Source organism: Parus major, chromosome 11 (assembly GCF_001522545.3).
Source record: "Parus major isolate Abel chromosome 11, Parus_major1.1, whole genome shotgun sequence".
NCBI lineage: Eukaryota > Metazoa > Chordata > Aves > Passeriformes > Paridae > Parus > Parus major.
The window spans coordinates 3303830-3323819 of NC_031780.1; the positions used below are offsets into that span (position 1 = coordinate 3303830).

The window sequence follows — 19990 nt, forward strand, 5'->3', positions numbered from 1 at the left end:
TGCCACACGGGCACACCTGGCTGGGACACGAGCACACACCTGGCCCGCACCTCAACAGCAGCCTGGCCTTTTCCTCCGCCCTCCCAAGGATTGCTGCGGGAGAAACGTCGGCGGGGAGATGGGGAAGGTGTTTGGCCAGGGATGCGAGAGAAGCAGGGGCAGGACAGGTTACACGCACCGCAGAGCCTGCTTGTAAACTTCCAGGCTGGGATAGTCCTCCTTAGGAAATGCTGCGGTCAGCACAACGCCGGCGTTTAGAAATGTTTACATCAGGGAGGGGGCATGGATGTGTGATGTGGGGATTTGTAATGATGGTTTATGAAATCCACAGTGTTTCATTCGTGCTGGAGCCAACACACGGCTAAGGTTGGACTTCGGTGTCCAGATCTGGACTTGAATAATCCCTGTGGGTCCTTTCCAGCTCAGGATATTCTCTGGTTCTGTGATTCTAGGCTGGATAAAGGTCACTGGTTACATCATTCCCAAAGATTTATGGCTGCCTGTCAGGGAGCATTGCGCTCTGGTTTGCCCCACGAGACCGACATTCTCCCCCAGGCACCGTGACTGTGGGATCCACTTACCCTTAAATTGTCCCTGAGGTGTAAACTGGGAGATTAAGATCCTCCTTTGACAGTAAAAACTGCACTGAGGGAATAAAAGTCATTCCCAGCCAGAGAAAAATAGATGTGCAGTTTTCTGCAGGAGAAGAGTTTCCTCCAAGAAAGATATCCAGAAAACCACACATTTATTTTGCTCTGGATCATGACCAAGCCCTTAGACCTCTGTGACATCCTGTGGTACCCAAAATGTGGCCAGCCCTCACCAAAACGTTCAGTGCATCCTGTTTGCATCCCCCGGCTCTCAGCAGCTGCAGGAAAAGCTGAGGAGCCCCTGGGACACCCCAGGGAGCTACAGAGAGCACCCACGAGTGAGGAGCTCCGTCCCAGCCTGAGGGAAAACCGCGATTGGGAAACGCCCCGAAGGAGCCGGGACTTTGTAAAGCACAGCCGGGGCTTCCCGGCTCCCTGGGTTGAGCAATGCTTTCGCAAGGATCCGAGCTGGGTGCGTCAGGCATCGGAGGAAGTTCCTGCATCACCGAAACAGCGCTCCTTCCCACGGGAACGGAGCCAGGGATATTGCTGGGCCCTGATTTTCGGGAATCTCACATCCAGGCCCTGCCCAGGGTTTAGGTAAGGTGCTTAGCCAGGGCTTGGAGCAGATGCAGAGGGATTTGGACTTTATCATACGGGAATCAGGAGGTGAAACTTCTCTGAGCTCATTTATGCTGTTGAACTGGTGCTCCCCTTGTGCAGCTTTTCCAAGGAGCTGGAGCACATCCAGCTGGCTCTGCCAGCTCCTGACAGGGCACAGCAGCACTGCCTGGCAGGGAATCCCTTCCCCTGCCCACCTGAGTGTGTTTTTGGGCACCACCATCTCAAGATCACTCCAAATTCTCGTGTTCCTGCCAGAAATGCAACGGAAAACGTCTCCCCCCTTTCTAGGTAGGTAGGAAGGAAGTTTCCCTTTCCTCACCCCAAATCCTTGCCCATCATCCACGAAGCTGCTGGCCACGAGGAGCATCCTGGGGCGGTGCTGTGCATGGTGTGCCCGTAGCCTGGGCAGCCCCAGCATGGCCCTTGTTAGCCACTGTGGCTAATTGAGCAGCAGGCTGATCCTTTCCTCATTTAGCATCATCCCCTTGGCACAAACCTGCTGCTTGTAGAGACACATGGAGCTCCAAGAGCAAAATCCAGAGGGCCAAGAGGCCCCACCCTGGGTTAGGGAGGGGGAACAATGCCCTGAGTGGGACTGACAGAAATTCCAAGACAAACAGGACACAGAAAAGGGGGAAAATGTGTTGAAGTGTATAATAATGCTCTGTAATAATCAGTGCAGGGTGGTTTATTATCCAGCAAACTGGCAGCTGGGGAGGAACAGAGTGGTTTGGGATCTGGACCACGTCCCTCTCTCTCACCTTTATGTTCCCTCAGTTCTGTTATGGGAAATTACATTTGATGAGATGGAATAAATGCAGGAAAAAAATTGTTGCTGTTTGCCACTCTGAGAAATTGCTGAACGGACTCAAGTTTCATTTTCTTGCTGCTGTTGATTTCTGTGTGTTAGGAAATCTAATGAAAAATTAATGTATTTTGCTACCCCATGGATCAGAAAATGCTGGGAATAAACTGAATTAGGACTATAATGCTAAGAAAACAACACTATTACAAGTTGTGTTTCTTCACTCTATCATTTTCACACTCTAAAAACATAACACAGCCCAATTACAGTGCCCTAACAGTATTTCCTATTTAATTGGATAATAAAACTCCAGTTCTAAGGAGAAAATTTGGAAAACCTTTTTAATTTTTGTCTTTTAAGTAGAAAATATCTGTTTTAAAGACACATATAGCAAAGGAGCCATTCTCTGAGACCCCCTGAGCCCAAAAATACGACGCAGTGAGTTCAAAACTCACAGCTCCTCCACCTGCTTCCCTGCCAGAACCGGGGCTTGTTGCACTTTTGTTCCTCTTGTGCCACCTTGAGGGAAAAAAAATTATTCTGCATGGTTAGAATGGAGTTTGCTGTTAGACCAAACTCCAAACACTTCACTTTTGTGTTGGGATTTTCCTGGGCAGAACTTCTGCTGCTCCTGGTTTTAAAAGCAAAGAACAGAGTTTAGAGTCACAGTTCTTTTCCATCTTGTCCAATAAAGGGTGAGTAAAATCCTTAGGTCTGCCCCCAGGTGTGTAATGGGGAAGGAAGAGGGAATTCAAATAGAGCTTTTGGTTTCTTTTTGCACAGTTTCCATTGCTGAAACTGGGAGAGTCACCTGGTGGGGGGCTCAGGCTAGGCAGAACGAGCCCACCATCCACAGCTCTGTCTGGGAAACTCTCTAGAGGTCTTTTTTTTTGTTTTGCACAGCTTCTCTTGTCGTTCTTGATGTTTTTTCTGCATTGAAATGTAACAAGAAGGAGAAAACAATGGGAAGAAATAGCACTTACCTCTGGAGACTCACCAGAAAAACGTGTTTTTTTGTTTTTAATTTACCATTAAAGGATCCTAAATGATGCCATAAGTCCTTTTGCCATAGAGAGACAATCAGTGCTCATCCAACCCCACCTCCAGAGGGGAATCCAGCTTGTGCAGCCAGTGTGAGGTGGGAGAAGAAAATAACCCCCTGTACAAACCAACCCCTGCTGTGTCACGAGCAAAGGGAAACCTTCAGCCTCCAAAAACTCTTTTATGGGTTGTCCAAACCTCAGAGCCTTCTTCACTGCTCTGCAAACCATGGAAAACTTCCTGAAGGTGACCAAGACACTCCTACACCACAGAGCTTCACAGAGCTCTGACCCAGGCATGCCAGAAGTACAGCAATTATTTATATTATTCTGGTTATTCTGGTAGTAGGTATAGACTTCTTGAAGATCTATTTTGTTAGTCCTTCTCTTGATCCAGCTGTTGGATTCTGGGATGCACTGACAGCATTTCAGTGTCACTCCAGACACTGCCTCAGGTCACGCTGTGCTTTTTCCACAAAGATCACTACCAAACTACAGCAGCAGAAACCCAATTTGCTTGTATTGGCGTGGAAATGAGCTGAAATTAAACCATGATTTTGTGGTGTTCACCAAACAAATCATTCTCTTGAAACTAGATCAGGATTCTTGGCTCCTGTCACACTTGCCAGCAGGAGACAGGAGTTTATGTGCACACCCCCATCCAAATGGGGAGGTCCAAGGGATCCCAAGGACCACTTCACTGACTCAGTGAGGAGCTACCCTGACACCTGGTGCTGTCTGGGGCCATCTCAGCCCCCCAAACCTTCCCAAAGTGCCAGCACTCGCTGCTGTCCCCCCCGTGGCTCAGCTCCAGGCACCTCCTGTCCCTGCTGTGCTCCCAGGGCAGGAGGGAGGCACTGGGAGGACTCCTGCCCGCTCCGGACGAGCAGGTAGAGCAGGACTGGGTGGGTGGAGCAGGTGGGATGGTGGAGATTGGAACCGGCCCAAGCTCTCTCCTCTGCCAGCTCTGCCCAGCTCTGGCCTTTGCCTTGCTTGGTTTCTCCACCCTCTGAGGCTCCTGCAAAGCTGCCTGGGCAGCTGCTGGTGCGGCCCAAAGCAGCTGAGCTGGCAGCAGCAGCACTGACCCGGTGCCTGGGCAAACAGGGTCACTTCCCCCGGGGGACCACCCCCCGCCTCCCCAGGGCTGTCCAGCAGCTCCTCTGCAGCCAGTGCAAGTGCTGGGGACAAGAACTGAGGGTCTGACCCACAACAGTGACCCCTCTGGAAGGAGACGGGCTGCTGGATGCGTTTTGGGGTCTGTCACCTCCCTTCCACTGGACAAAATGACTTTTGTCTCCCTACGCTTGTGTTATGTTCTCCCAACAACTAAAATTTAGAAGATTTATCCTTTTTTTTCCATAATCCAAAGCCAAAAGTCCATCAAGAAGACACAACAGAAACTCAGCAGGGTCGAAAAATAGACTGGTCACTTTTTATTGAGCACCAAAGCAGAACCTGAACACGTCTGAGCACCGGGGGCACAAACCAGGGAGGGGCTGCCTGGGGCTGCACAGATCCTCGGGGATGTGGGAGGCTGTGGGCATCGGCAGCGCTCAGTGACACACAGGAAGGTGATCATAGCACCAAACACACTGCAAAGTGGTCATGAAAATGTTCTAAACAACCTACACCAGGTATTTCCTACTGTGCTGCTGGTAAAGCATCTGTCTTTTGAGAGAAGAGCAGCTGAGGACAGCTCACCTGCTCTGTGTTTTCATTTCAGTGTCTGAGTTTCCCATTTCGGTGTTCAGTGTTTCACTGTTGAAAACACAGCACTTTGACAAGTCCCTTCTGTGGCTTTTGTTTCTGAGTTTGACAATTAATAACTTGAATTAACTTGGAAAAACCCCCCTGAGCATTATAGCACCATGAAGAAGGATGATGGCTTTGATAACACCCAGTAAACAGAAATTCACCATTGAATTATTAACTCATCAATGTTCTTGGGGTTTTTTTAATTCCTTTTGCAAGCAGAAAATACCTGCACTGCCCCACCCTGGTGGTCAGGTATGTGCTTCTGCAGCTACAAAGAAAACAGACACTGAAGTGAATGTGTCTACTCAAATTAAGCTTATTTTGGGCTGCTTTGAGAGATTAGGTTGAGATTTGAAGTTTTAATCTTTCAAATTTATGAATTCTCAACACTAGTTTTTCAACTAGCTCCTCACAAGATTTTAGGAATTTTTTAGTTTAAAATTGAACATTTTGGCATTTACTCTTTGAGGATTAGATCACTGGAGGGCTTTGCTCATTTAATCAGAATTTGATTTTTTTTCTGCTGAAAGTAATGCTGAAGAAAATCTATTTCACTGAGAAGCACCGAGGAGTGAGGCTGCAGTAGGATAAGTGGCAAGGTTCTGGTCTAAACACAGATTGGAACTATTAAATACAGATTGGAGCCTGGATAACCTGGTCTTGTGGAAGGTGATGAGCTTTAAACTCCCTTCCAACACAAACCATTCCACAGCTCTCTTGTTCTGTGGCTCCTGTCTGAGCAGGAATTAAAATCTCATTGCAGGAAGCTGTAGGATAAAATTCTAGAAATAGCTCTGTCCAAACATGGTGCTGCATTTAATATCTTGCACTTGGAAAAAAAAGCGAGTTCAACAAATGAAGATATTTAGGAAAATGTGGAGCCCTTCAGCTGTTTCTTTGCTCTGTAAAGCACCCAGGACTGTGTTTAGAATAGGAAACAGAAGAGCAGTTTGGCATTTTCCATCTCTCCAGCTGCAAATGTCATGTGCAAAGTATCAAGAGTTTTATAGGTGTCTTGGGTTTGGCTTAAACCATTTAGTGAGTGGAAAAAACATCCTGTATTTTGTGAGTGGAAGTAGGCACTTACATTTGTGAACTGGGTATTTATATGCAGTGCTACTACTGTGCAAATTAAAATGCTAATTTCATGCATGCAGATGGGACATGGACTAAACCACGCAGCAAACGTGGCTTTTCTGCCAAACAATTCTGGCTGATTTGCCACAATAAATGCAACTGTCCCTTCAGAACTGCCACAGGAAAGGAAAACCTTAACAGAAAATGTGTTTTCCATTGTATAATTCTAAACAGCTAAAAGAAGCTGTGAGGCCCAAATACAAATATCCAGACATTAAGGATTTATGGAACACAAAGGTACAGGACTCCTGGGGAGCAGTGGCCCATCTGCCAGACAATCCTTTTCATCACACAAATTTATCCTGGGTTTGCTTTTCTAACACATTTAACAAATTATGCAGACTTCAGGCCTCTTGCTGAGGTTTTGCAGGTACAAAGCCACAGATTTTGTGAGTATTAACTGTGCTGGCTAAAACCAGCACATTACAAAGCCTGGCATGCATTTGTGTGTCTGCCTGGATATTGTAGGAAGGAATTTGTTCCATTATTAACTCTCAATCTGCAGCTCACCAGACTGAGAAAAGTACCCTAAAAACATTTATAAACCTGTTTTTTCTCCTAGCTTAAACTTCCTCAAATTCTTAAGACTTCAGGTTTAGCCATTTAGAGTGGGTGTGTCAAGCCTGGTTTTTTGTCTGGACATAAATAAGAAAAGAAGAAACTTGCAGGTTTCTTTGAATTTTAAACTGATGAAAAGGCTTCTTTAAAGGAGCTGTTCAAGACAGACAGGCATTGGATTTGATCCAGGGAACCTCTTTAGTCTCACCTATTTTAAAGCAACTTAGATGTGATATTTAGGTAGAATTTTGACATCACTTTAGTAACACTGAGTTGTGTTCACAGGCCTAAAATCTGAATTGGTCCCACAACAAGCACATGAAGGGCAGGCTCTGTGGCAGCAGCCTGATCATGGCACTGAGGCTTACAGTGTGGAGGTGTTTGCATTTCATTTGTAGCAGGGCAGCTGATAAACAGTGTGGTTTCCCTTGGGAGATCATATTTTTCCCCTTCCTGGTGGGGTTAAAATCCTGACTCATCCTGTTCCTTGGATAATGGAATTTCTTTTGATGGGCAGGGGGATGATGGAGATGTGCTTGTGGAGATCTGGAACCAGAAAGCTGCTGGGTAAAGCATTCCTTGACAGAGTAGTCCAGCTGGGTGAAAACCAAACAACAAAAGGAAAAAAAAGTAAGAAGAATTAAAATATTTATCCTTCCTGGGATGTTTGCACAGAATTTGTCCTTAAGTATCTGAGTAATCTTAACAGCCAGCCTGACGTAGGTACAGAAAGACACTGAACTGCTCTGTTTTCATAACTCCCAGCTAAACCCAAGTTCATTTTAAAGTGAAGCTGAAAGTGTTGAGAAAACCATCTTGGGACAGAACTTTTGGTATAATAAATATTTTCATTCTTGCCTAATGCAAGCTGATAAAAAGGACAGAGCTTTTGCTGTGGCTTGGCTCTGGCCAGATAAATGTGGTTTTGCTCACATGAGTCAGTCCCACTACTCAGCACAAGTGTTCAAACACATAAAATTATCCCACAAAACCCCCCATGTGCTGAAGTATTTGCTAGACTGACCCTTTTTGCAGTCAGTACAGAATAAACAGCTTTTCAGTTTGTCTGGCGGGACCAGTTACACCAGTGTTGGAAGAAGCCCCCAAACACAAAGTTTAAAGTCTTAAGGAACACCAATCATTTTCCATCCTTAAAGTCACTTCATCCTCTAAATATCTACAAGATAAAGGTTCTGCAAGGAAATCAGGTGTGTCTGGTGGAATAAGAGTGTTTCATGCACCTGTACAGGGCTTTAAGGTGCTGTCCTTACTTCAGCTCAGAGGAAATATCACCCTCAGACAATCATTTCTGTGAATAATTGCATTCTAAGCACCAGCTATTTCCTCACAGCTTTCCCTTTATTCACAGGGCACTTACCCAGGCACACCTTCAATTAGCCTAAATGCTTCTGCTGGTTTTTCACATAGCCGACCAAATTGTTGGAATTGCTCCCTGTAAAACAAATATCAGCAAAGTCAGGTTTTGGGTTAGGCTCTGGCAGATGGTTTCTTGAGGTTCTCTCAACAGTGCAGTTTTATTGGTCCCATTATTTAGCAGTTCTCTTGGAGAGCTGGGATAGCTCACACTGGAAGAGAGAAAAGGAAATCCTCTCATGGTTTAATGGCCAAATTTGGCTGTTTGTAAATCTTTTATCAAAGATGTTGTCTAGTTATACCTGAATGTCACTTCCAATCTGATCCACATCCTAGAGGGAGAAACCAGGAGCTTTGAAACTGTGAGGAAAGGTGTGGGAGATGCTCCTGCTTTCTTTGAGCCCCAGGTTTGTGAGAGGGACCTGACACCTCTCAGGGAACACAGAGGAACTGACTCACTGGGCTCCAGCCTTCCCTTATCACTTACCACAGTCCAGGACCCTGCTTTTGACAGAGCTCTGTGTTCCTCTGCAAGGAGTCCTGAGCCAAGAGCAGAGCTCCAAAAATATGCTTAAAAAATTAAAAAAAGATTATTGGACTGGGTGGTTCCCATGGCAGAAGACTGCACCATTTAACTCATTCTGTCACAGCTGAAAATTCTGGTTCTCAAGAGTCCACAGTCAGGAAATTGTAGATCTTAAAATAAAATCTTCTGACCAAGGCATAGGGAGCCGAGGATAAAGAATCTCTTTTTTCTATGTACAAACCTTCATTTCATAAGGAGAAAAATCCCTTGTAAGCATTGCAAGAATGATAAAGCTTAATAATAACAACAAAACACTTCATGTCAGCAGCTTACCAAAATATTCCTTGTAATACTTATGCCTCAGGTTGTGTCCATCTGGAAAAGAAGGTACATGGTGAGAACATATCCAGTCAGCCTTTATTTTTTGTATTAAACTCTGACCTTCTGTGTACAGCACAGAGAAATTAGAGATATGGAAATAATAACCTCACAATGAGGAAAATTAAAGTCCTCTGTAGCTGAAGTAATTTGGATTGCTATAAACCTCTTATAAACTGCTGAGATTACTGAGCTCCATGGACACAACTCACTTGCTATAAGAGTGGCTATTATGCCACTACCATTTTATAATTTTTCAGCAGCTGTAAGTCAAGGAATCAGAGGCTTTCCCAAGTGAAATAAAATTTGGGTAACATTTCAGGTCATCTATTTAGTATTTTACATAATTCAAGTTCCAGCTAGGTTGTTCTGTTTGCCATGTATATAATTATTTAAGCCCTTCCTTCATGTCTAAGATCCCCACAGCTCTGCATTACATTGGTTACTACTGATGTTATTTAAGAAAAGGTTATAAAATATATGATCCAAAAGTCCTGGAAAAACTCCTTAATCTGCTTTGGAAGCAGCTCAGAGACCTGGTTTGATGCTTCCCCTGGTTTTTACAGTGACCAAATGGCAAAACTGATGTCTCAGATCTGTACACTGAGATGATTTGTAGCCCAGTGCCAGTGTACATATCCTACCATTCAATGAATATCTAAACATGTTATGAGCTCTCCTGGAAAATATTTTGGCATGTACGAAATTCTCTTTTGGGCACATGCGTCAGCAGAATAAAGGCAACAAAGTTTTGGATGCAGAAAGCAAACGCAGAAGAGAAAACTGGAATTTAAAACCCAGATTTCTCATCGAAGCATGCAGTAACATAAATATTTCTGGTTTTTGTGCTGCATAGTAAGAGCACACACAGACACACCACCAGAGGAGACTGGCACGGAGCATCCTGGTCCCTTCCTTTCTGGTTCTGCCCTGCACCAAAGAGTTGAACAAACAGTTCTATCAAACACCAGCATGCAGGAGGAGAGGGAGGGAGGCTGTCCCCACTGACCTGGGTTTCCCCGCAGCTTGATGCACTGGCCCCTGTTGGGGATGCCCTCGGCCGTGTTGCCAGGGTTGATGATGTGGCACTCGTAGCCCGTGGGGCAGTGCAGGGGCTCGTCCCCGTCCTCCGTGGTGCTGCAGGCCTCGGCTGCAAGAGAAGCCTGCGGGTCACAGCCAGCAGGGCTGTGGCACCCGTGGGGACCCAGCCACGGCCCCGGCTGAGAGCCTGCCCGTGAGGGCAGCACGGGGCTGGCACCTCCTGGCCCAGCTCGGGCCCGGGCTCTGCACGGAGCCTCCCCACAGCCGGGCCCGGGCCCTGCACGGAGCCTCCCCACAGCCGGGCCCAGGCCCTGCACGGAGCCTCCCCACAGCCGGGCGTGAGGGCTGCACCAGCAGGGCCGTGAACACTGCCTGCCACTGATCCCTCAGCGCTCTAGCGTGGCTATTTCTCATCTATTTGTAATCCTGCAGCTCTGTAGTGTGTAACTCTAAACACACAGACTGAGCAGCTGCTTTCACATTTTGGTCAGACGCAGCAATTCCTCTCCAGGCCTGGGAATTGAGGACACCTCGCTGCCTCAGGCCTCCAGAGATGGAAACAGAAGTGAATTGTGCGGGAGTAAACTTGGGGTAAATGACGTCATTACCTGCAGCTGGAATTGGAAGATGAACCCCCAATATGTAAATGGACCAAACTTATAAAAATATGAAAACCCATGACCCATCATCCATTTTTGGGTGCAGCCCTTGGGGGAGCTTTGTCTGCCCAAAATGTACCTGAAGGTCCTTCAATAAATATATCCAGTTTTTAGTCCCTTAACTCTGTCTGCCTTCTGTTTGTAGGTAGCCCAAAAAGACATCTCCATTGCCCACCATGCAGGATGAAGGATGCTCCCTTCCGAGCAGGGATAAATGTGTCCCAGGCAGGCTCTGGGCCGGGTGAGGAGTCTGGGAACGTGAGCAGGGTGCTGGCAGTGTGCTGCTCTGTTCTCTGCTCCACACCCATGGACCTGCTGCTGAATCCAAACCTCAGGTGTGACTCACTGCGGGCTCAGGCAGTGCCACCCCCTGTCCCAAACAGAGGTTTCGTCACTTTGACCCAGGATGGGCAGCAAGTGCAGCTCAGAGCAGGAAGGTGAAGCAGGACTGGGGCAGTTTTTGTGGCCATTACATGTACAGACTCTGCAGGGCCACTCCACCCTCTCATTTTTAATTTCAAGGACCTCTGCTGTAATTCTCATGCCATGACTGATGGTTCTTACTTCCCTAATTACTCCCTCAAGCTGAGAAGAAGGTGTTCAGATAAGAACAAATAATATAAGCATGACAAGGATGGATGAATAGGAACCTATTTTATCTTATTTCTAGCTGTGCAGCTTCAATGAGCTGGAGGCAGAATTTTCTCTTCAAGAACTTGGAGTTTCTATAATAGATGAGAGTTGAGGCTCAGCGAGTCTACAACCATCTACGTAAGAACAAAGCGGGGAATTTATTGGCACTATCTGGATCTGACTAAAGCTGATCAAAAGATGGGTTAACATTTCCATGAAAAACTCAAAATCTTCAGGTGGCATCTGGGAATGCCTCATAGAAGAAAACTTCTCTTCCCACCTCCCCACTCCCTCCTTATTTCAGTTTTAGGTACTGGAAAAAACTAACTAAAAACCCTTTCCCTATGGAATGAACCTGAGAAGCTCAACCTCATTATCAGTCTCCAAACTCAGATGCCCCTGGTTCACATCAGCTTGACACAGCTCTGCAGCAGTTTGCCAGGGCTCCTGTCCAAAGCACCTTCAGATCCAAGGGCCACAGCCCTAGCCCAAGGCATCTGGGTGATGAGGCCACTCTGGATTAAAGGATTCCTGTTCCAAGTCCACCCACGATCTATCAGGAAACTGGCAAAAAATTATGTGTATGATGACAAAGCCTTTTTCTAAGAGGAAGATATATCTCTAATTATTTGAAGAATGGGTACAAGCCCAGTCCCCTGCAGCATTCCTACTGCTCTGCTGGATAATCCATATCCATAAAAAGCAATTTATTTACTGCACCAGATAGCAGCCCCCAGCACCACACAGAGTTATTCCTGTGGAAACTCCAGACAAATACCAGCAGCCCAACATCCCAGGCAAGCTCTGTATGAGGGATTTATTCTCCAGGACCTTTGTGTGATTAAGGATATTACAGAGAAGACAGAGAAATGTCCTGTACCTTGTAAGACTTCCTCTGGGCCATCCAAAAGCCACCCATTGCCTCCCAGCCAGCGGGGTTTGGGCTGAACCAGCCAGTCCAAGACTGCAGAAGACAGAAACAAGAGACTGTAGTGTCAAGATGTAGCAGCCACAGGGCACAGAGTTATGAAGTCATGGATTTCCTCTAAGGGCTGGGGAAGAGGCTGCCTGATGGATTGATCTGATTTTGACTTATATTCAGCTTTTGTTGTCCTGGTGGGAAGGGAGACATGGATGTTATCCAGGGGCCACAAGAACCTCATGTCCTAGAGGCCCAAGCAGCTGCTGCTTCCCTTTCTCATTCCCATGGCAGGGAATGGTGAGGTGGCTGCCTCACTTCTGCCAGCACTAGTTCAGGCTGGGATTGTCTCTTTTCCTGGATATAGAAACACAGGAACACAGATTGGTTTGGGTTGGAAAGATCATCTCATTCCAATGCCCTGCCATGGGCAAGATAACTTCCACTATCCCACGCTGCTCCAAGACTCATGCAACCTCTGGACACAGTGATTGCAGGGATGTGGCATGGAAAATGCCACCCCAGCAAAAGAGCTGGCCTCGAGTGACTTCTACAATTTGACCAAGTGGAAGTTTGCCTTGGACACCTTTGTCACTCATCACCCCCAGAAACCAGAAGCGTGGAACCAAACTCCACCCCCGACTCGCACTGCAGCCTCACACCCCACACCCAACAGGCGTGGAGATCACGACCACCACCCCCATCTCTGCAAGCCCCTCTGTGTCCCGCTTTGCCCAGGGGTCCCTGTACCTGGCGGGGGCTGCACGGACTCGAGGCAGGCGTAGATGCAGCCGTTGTAGCAGCAGCGCTTGTGGCGCTCGCACTCGGAGTCGGAGCGGCAGCTGGGCACCTCGCAGGCGCGCTCCGGGAGGCTCTGCGGCGGCGGCGGGCACCGGTCGTTCTTCTGGTAGTGGGAACTGTGAGAATGAAGAGGGTACTCATAATCCTTTGCAAAGAGAAGAAAAGGAAATCAGGTTTGGCGTGAGTACGGAACATCCCGCCAGATGAAGCGGGAAAAGGGGTTTCAAAGCGGTTTTTGAGTATTCGCCAGAGAGGAGGATTAACTGTCCAGCTCCCCCAGCACTGTATGTCTCCTCAGTGAAGAGCTTTTGATGCCTTAAGTTTTAGCTTTTATATTTTCCAGATTTTGTACTGCATTAGCATATAACTCTGAACTCCATATAAAGTTAGCAAGTTCTCCTCTCAGTTCAGGCAGACACAACAATCCTTTTCCAGCCCCAGAACCAAGGACATGCTTGCAGCTTCAGGCCCAAAAAGTGCAAACAACAGCGAATTGAAGAGAGCAGTGTGGGAGGATGGGACTGCATCACCTGAAGCTGTAATTGGACAATTAACCCAAATGTGGAAATGGACAAAAACTTATAAAAGTGTGAAAATTCGTGACCTGTGGTCCATCTTGGGCAGAGCCATGGCCAGGCTCTTGTACGGCCCAAGGTGCATCCTTTGATACCTTGAAGGCCTTTTAATAAATACCTACTTTATTCCTTTAATGTTGTTTAGCTTCTGTTCCAGGTAGCCTCTCAAGGCATCACTTTGGAAACACCAATCAATCACTAAATTATTGTGTGGAACTTGTTTTATAATTGAGAAAAAAAAAATCCTTTAAAGTCTTTTATGCTTGTCTGGGAAACAGAAAGAAGACTCCAGGCATCCTCATGATGAGGACACCAAAACACTTTGATAGGGAAGCAGTGGAAATGAGGGCACTGTGTTGTTTTGGGTCATGGAACAAATGTCCCTAGTAGCACCTCTCTCCTCAGTGGGATCCTTCCATCTCCATCACCTTGCCTGGACCAGAATTTATAGGGGAGCCTTTCAGGTTTATCCACAGAGCAATGGGTTATTAAATTAGACACCATTTCTAACTCATGGGACATTCTGGGTGAGATCTGTGAGAGTGATTCCAGCTTCAGCCCCAAGAAAATGAGGCCACGTTTCAGTGCAGCAGAAAGAAGCTGAGCTGCTCACTGCACACTGACAGGATAAGAGAGGGGTAAAGTGGATTAACAGGCACAGGAACATTTATGAGGCACCATTCAGATATTTTTCACACTGGTGCAGTTTTAGCAAGAAGCCAAATCCCTCCAGCAGAGAGGTGAATCACCCCAGCCCACTCCTTTCTCACCTGTGGCTCAGCCACTCACCTCTGGGCTGCAGCTCAGCTCCCCAGGGCAGCAGAACGTGCTCAGGGCACTCAAGTCTCAGATTTATTAACAACTATTTATAAGCTCTAACAAAATCAAAAGGTGGTTTCTGGGTTTGCACTTTTAAGAGAGATTAGCATCAAGCCAGAAACGTGAAATGGGCGCTGCCATGGCCTGACGAGCAGGCTAGTAAGGGTCATAAATACAGAAAAATGTGTGTAAATATACACTTGGCCCAGTCACTGGTGTGTTACAAAATCAGTGGTGAGAAACTGGGGTTGTTATTCCAAGAATAAACGTGGTGCAACGGCCCCCCAGGGGTTTCTAGGAAATTTCACCACAAGACTCTGGAGAAATTTGAGGTGAGATTAACATCCCTCTCTATATCCTGTTCCATCCTTATTGCTGTAACCCCCAATGGCTCCTTTGGAGCATCTGTGCCTTTGCAACAGCCTGTTCCCACATGGATTCTCCCAAAAACTGGCCAAGGAGAGGCCATTGCACAGAGATGGAGTGTTAGAGAGACAGAGAATTCCTAACATTTTCACTAATGACAGTCTCCTGCCCTGTTCCTAATGTCAAGAAATAATTTCTACTTTTTCCTTTAAAACCCTTTCATGACATTGTTTTCCTGTGAACTGATAGGTAGTTTAAACCACTAAAAAGATTCGGAAAAACACAATTTTGATGATATTTTCCATGCTGAAGGTGCAAGTTCTCATTGTTAGTCCATTCCTCAAAAGCTGCAAACACTCCAAATCTGAAACATGTTTTAAAATGGAAAATATTGAAAATACACTTTATTTTGGGGGGGAGAGGGGGGGATGTTGCTGGATTTTAAATAGAGAAAATTATCAGCCCAAGTATAATTTTTGGATATAAGGGAGCACTGAACAATAGATCTGTGCAGCTCCAAACACTGAGCAGGTCTCCTTGTTGGAGGGAGTGTTCATCCTGGAAGGTCACAGTTTACTATTCTATTCGAAAGGTCATCTGCAGACGGAAGTGTGACCAAAATAATAATGGCAAATAATGGATCCATGAAAAAACCACCAAACAATTACTGCAGTTGCTTCACAGATGATTCAGAATCCAAGAAGCCAAAGTTGCAATGAACAGCTGGCTCCATGAATGAAATTTCCGTTGGGGAACAATATAACAGTTGTAGCCAAATAACTTTGTACCTCATGACCTCCCTGCCCATTTTTTCTGGTCACCTATTACTCACAACTCATTTCTTTCAAAATAATAACATTTTGCATATTTGGTTTAATGAAACCCCCTTGTTTATGTGTGCATAAAATAAGATTCCCTCATCCCCCAAAGTAACCTGGTTAAGGACATCTCCAGGTTTGGGTTACAAGGGTTTTTAAAAGCTCTCTCAACATTCACAGTTTGGTTCTGATTTATTATCTTTGCCGATTGTGGCGACAGTAAAAAATTCTTTAACATTTTTCAGTGCAGGAGGTAAATTTCTGTTGCCCAGGGAGACTTATTAAATCATTTAATGACAATATCTGCCTTAGAGATAGCCGGAAACAAAGTAAAGGGATAAAGTACAGAGTTCAGGTGAGGAACTCTGGAAATCAACAAAAATGAGGAAAAATCTGGATGGGATCACTCAGTCTCAGCCATAATTTCAACAGTAACTGAGGGATGCAGCTGTCTCCGAAAATTCCCAGATCTATTCTGTTATTTGTGCCTGGAACTGGTCCCTGAGCTTGTGTCAAAGCACAGCTCTCTGCTAATTCATATTCTGCATGGAGCCCTCGAGATGAGGTTTATTTCAGCCTCCCACCAGCAGCTCTGGCCCTGGCAGGTATTCCCAAAGAGTGGCCATAAAAAAGAGTGGCCATTTTTCATTTCCCTCTGAAAAAATACACACTCAGGGGGAATTTTGAATCCTCCAATATTTCCATTAAAGAGCTGGAAAATCACCCTTCAGTGATGATCAAAGTGGCAAACAGACTGAGTGCAGCTTAAACAGTCTGAAGGACAAGACCAAAGCAATGGGAATAATATTCTCCTATTGCTGGCTCGGGATTTGTCTCTTTGGTTCTGCTGTTTGCAGCTGGAAGAATGCTGCAGAGCTGGGGTGGGCTCCAAGAAGATGCACAATAATGATTAAAAGGCTGGAAAGGAGGAAATACAGAAAAAACGTTTGTCTGTGTGCAGGTTCCAAAGGAGAGGCTGAGGCTGCTCTGCTCACAGGTTACTCTGAGAATTTGGGGGCCAGAAATCTCCTGAGGCACAAAGAGGGTCCCCCAGGGCTGATTTATGACAGATGGCTGCTGGAGGGTAAATAAATTGTTGGAAGAGCATTACTGCAGCTGTGAGGAATTCTTCATTTTTGGAAAACTTTAAAAGGAGGCTGGGATTTTTCTAAAACACTTGCTGTAGTTGACAGTGGAATGAAATCCAGACTGGCCCAGTTTTTTCCAACAGACATGTTGGGTGCTTTATAATGAACTGAAGCCCACTCCCAGGTAGCTCCCTCCCTCTGCCCCTTGGGAACAGTCCCTGGAGCTCAGGGGCTGCAGAACATCAGCTGCAAATCACTTGATAAGTGTCCCTTTGTAAAATAGATGTATTTTTTTAAAAGCCCAGATCCTGCATCCTACTGTGACTGCCAGGTTTTTCTCCTCACTGCAATCCCTGTTTCTCCCTTCTCCGTTCCCACTTGACCCCTCCTTGCCAACCAACACCCTTCCTCAGGGTGAATGAGACCCCAAGCCAGCTCCTCATCCTCACACCTGCCCGTCATTCTGCATCCAGCACTTTTCTGGACACACTCCTCCTGCTTAGCCTCAGATTTTCTGGACTCAGACCACACAAAGCTCCCTCCCCCGTGTCCTTTGGGGTCCCACAGGGATGTCTGTGGCCCATGCCCCATGTGGCTCCATGTGGCCATAAGCACCTCCATCTGTCATCCCTCTATCCAAGTGACTCACAAATCAGCTGCTCTGCCCCCAGACTCTGGTTTTCCAACTGCAGGGAACACACAGCATTTGGTAGGAAAGAAAACATCCTCTGAGAAACCAGAGGGGCTGCCAGAACGGACTCTGGTGCAGAAGAGGATGGAGAGCAGACGCTTTCCCCCTGACAAGCTTTTGAGGAGAAGAAAAGCATTTTCTGTTTTCCCTGGATCAATGTTTCTGTCAATATGAACAATTCTAGCTGAGCTTGCCAGAGCAGTAGCACCTGGATTCAGGGCTGCCAGGAAAAACAGCCCTTTGAAGAAGTGCAGGTTGAAAGAAGAGGATATATCCTCAGGGGAGCGGCTCTGCCTCGGCAGGGCTCCTTATCTGAAGATCAACATGTAAATTCCTGTTCTGCTCCTGTCCGATCTCCCTGGGTCATTCACCTCCCAGATCCTATTAAATCTGAGCTTCACACTGAAATATGGCAGAAGAACATCCATATAAACGCACTTTCCAGTGAGTGATTTTGCAAGAAATGAAGCTCTTTATATCACCATTTTCCAATTCAAGTGCAAAACAGATACCCTATCCCAAGAAAGACTATAATGAAGACTTCTTACAAAATCTTGAGGTGCCTTTCAAATACCAGCACAATGTTTTTCTGCAAAATTTCAAGGAGACAAGACAGAATTTCAGTTTGCTCATCGGGGGCAAGGGATGTGTGTCACAATTCTGAGTCAGCAATTGCACAAACTAAACGTTGCCATGCACAAACATCACTTGAAAAGTCATGGGCATAAAAACATCCTTTTTGAATTAAAACCTGCAGAAAACAGATTGAGGAATAAGCCTGTGATACCACATGCAATGGTTGGAAGATGCAATCAGACTTGTTTGGGGCTTGCACCCAAGCAACTCAGGGGGCAGAAACCTTGGCTCAGTGCTGGTTTCTAAGGGAACTTGAATGGATCAAGTAAAAATTTCAAATTTATAATTTTTTTTTTTTTTTTTTTTTTTTTAAACAGCAGGTCCTAAAATTCAAGCTATCAAATTGTTTTCCCTCTTTTTTCCAATTCCCATTTCCTCTGTGGCCATCTCTAGCAGCCGTTTGGCCCAGGACAAGACCCAGTACCATCCCCATGGCTCCCAGTAAGTTGTGGCTGTGCCAGTTCCAGTTCCAGCACTGGTGATCCATGTGGATTTGGAAGCTGTGCTCAGTGTCCTGTGGAGCCTGAAGGCTGCCAAGAGCAGGCACAGATGGTGCCACCGAGCGTGGGCAGCAGCTCTGCCCGCAGGGAATGTGCCAGGCACGGCACAGCCACGGGGATGGATCTCTGGGATGGCCACCCTGCAGGGTGATGGGCACGCCGCTCTGGCACTGTGGGGTGAGGGCTCTGTGCCTTACAGAACCCGTGGGAAATGCCACCATTTCCCCAAAGTTACCCCAAAAGGCAGCACAGGGGCTGGGCAGGGAACCCTCCCTGCTCCAAGCAATAAATCCCATTATCTTCCACTAAACCCATCCCCGGACCCGCGGGGTTTGCATCCCTCATCCACCCGGTCACTTTTCCCTGGCTGTCCTGCGGAGTTTCCAGGGAAAGCGGTGCCATCCCAAAGCTCTCTCCCTGCTCCGAGCGCTTCCCAAGCTTCCCCCTGCAGCAGCTAGGTGGCAAAAGTTCCGTGCAGTCTGGGAAAACTTCAGGAATCCCTGTTCCACAGAGCCAACCCGCCGATCCAAACACTCCTGATCCCAAAACGCCTAAGGAAAACTCCCCTTTCCCTGCGAGCATCCCCAGCTCGCCCCAAAATCCCCCCAGCCTTACTCACATCGTATTTCTCCGTCATTTTCAGCAGAGCGCGTTTCCAGAGAGTCCTGGCACTGCCCGGCTCCGGCAGCAGAACCAGGACACACAAGGCTGCAGCCAAGATCTTCCTACAGAAACGCATCTCTGGCAGCAGCCTGGAACCCGCTGTTTTTTCCAGGGAGAGATGGAATAAAGAGCCCGGCTCTCGGGATTCGGGCGGTTCCGAGGCTTGGCAAGGAGGGAGGGAGACGTGGAGGGAGGGAGGGAGAGAGCGAGGGCTGAGCGCTCCGAGAGCCGCTTTTCCCTGCGCAGCTTCTGGGAAGGGAAAAGGGGAAGGGAAGGGAAAAAAAAAAATAAAGAAGAAAAAAAAAAAACAGAAAAAAAGGAAAAGGAGCCCACAGGCAGAAGCCGGGAGCTGCTGTTGAACTTCTTTAAGTTAGATCAGGTTCTCGGCTCACATGTTCACACAAAGCTCACGCTCTCCTTGAGTGATGGACGGGAAGATTACTTGGAAAGATTATTTTTAGACCTTTGTTCCCAACATCTGGCATCCTCCGAGAGCCCCATTCAGAGCCAAAGCGTGGGATCAGATGACAGCTGCCGCAGGGGGAAATAAAGGTCTCGGAGGGGTGGGCTCGGCACAGTTTTGCAAACAGTTCACCCAAACTTCCCAAGAGCCTGGGATCTCCCTTTGTGTGCTTCCTACTGAGCGTTTGCATCACGTTTTGACAGTGATAACTTCATCTGAGGCCACTTGAAGGAAATGATTTAACGACATGATAAACATCCAGGGGCTCTCATTAAACAGAGGTGACGCTGGTTTTCTGAAAGCGGTTTTGAAGGAGGGGAAAGACGTGACCGCTGGGAAAATATAAATTGGGGTGTGGAATAGGGAAGGAAGGTGGTTTGGAAATTACACCAGCACGGAGAAAGCAAGGAAAGGGACATGAGTCAGGCTGGGGCTGACAATGGGAGGGACGGAAGGAGTGGACGTGGGGATTTGGACATCTCCATGGACATCCAGTGCCTGGAGGATGGGAAAGGACCCGTGAAGTCAGGC

General features: G+C 46.9%; 1 protein-coding gene across 1 annotated transcript; it reads right to left on the reverse strand.

Moving 5' to 3' along the window:
- Positions 1-4469: 4469 nt before the first annotated feature.
- WFDC1 (WAP four-disulfide core domain 1) lies at positions 4470-19356 on the reverse strand. Its single transcript, XM_015640359.1, has 7 exons — positions 18953-19356; positions 12790-12985; positions 12001-12084; positions 9797-9937; positions 8743-8784; positions 7888-7962; positions 4470-7105 (listed from the first exon to the last, which is right to left on the reverse strand). Exons 1-6 carry the CDS (start codon positions 19070-19072, stop codon positions 7904-7906), a joined length of 642 nt encoding a protein of 213 aa, XP_015495845.1. The 5' UTR covers positions 19073-19356; the 3' UTR covers positions 4470-7105; positions 7888-7903.
- Positions 19357-19990: the final 634 nt, after the last annotated feature.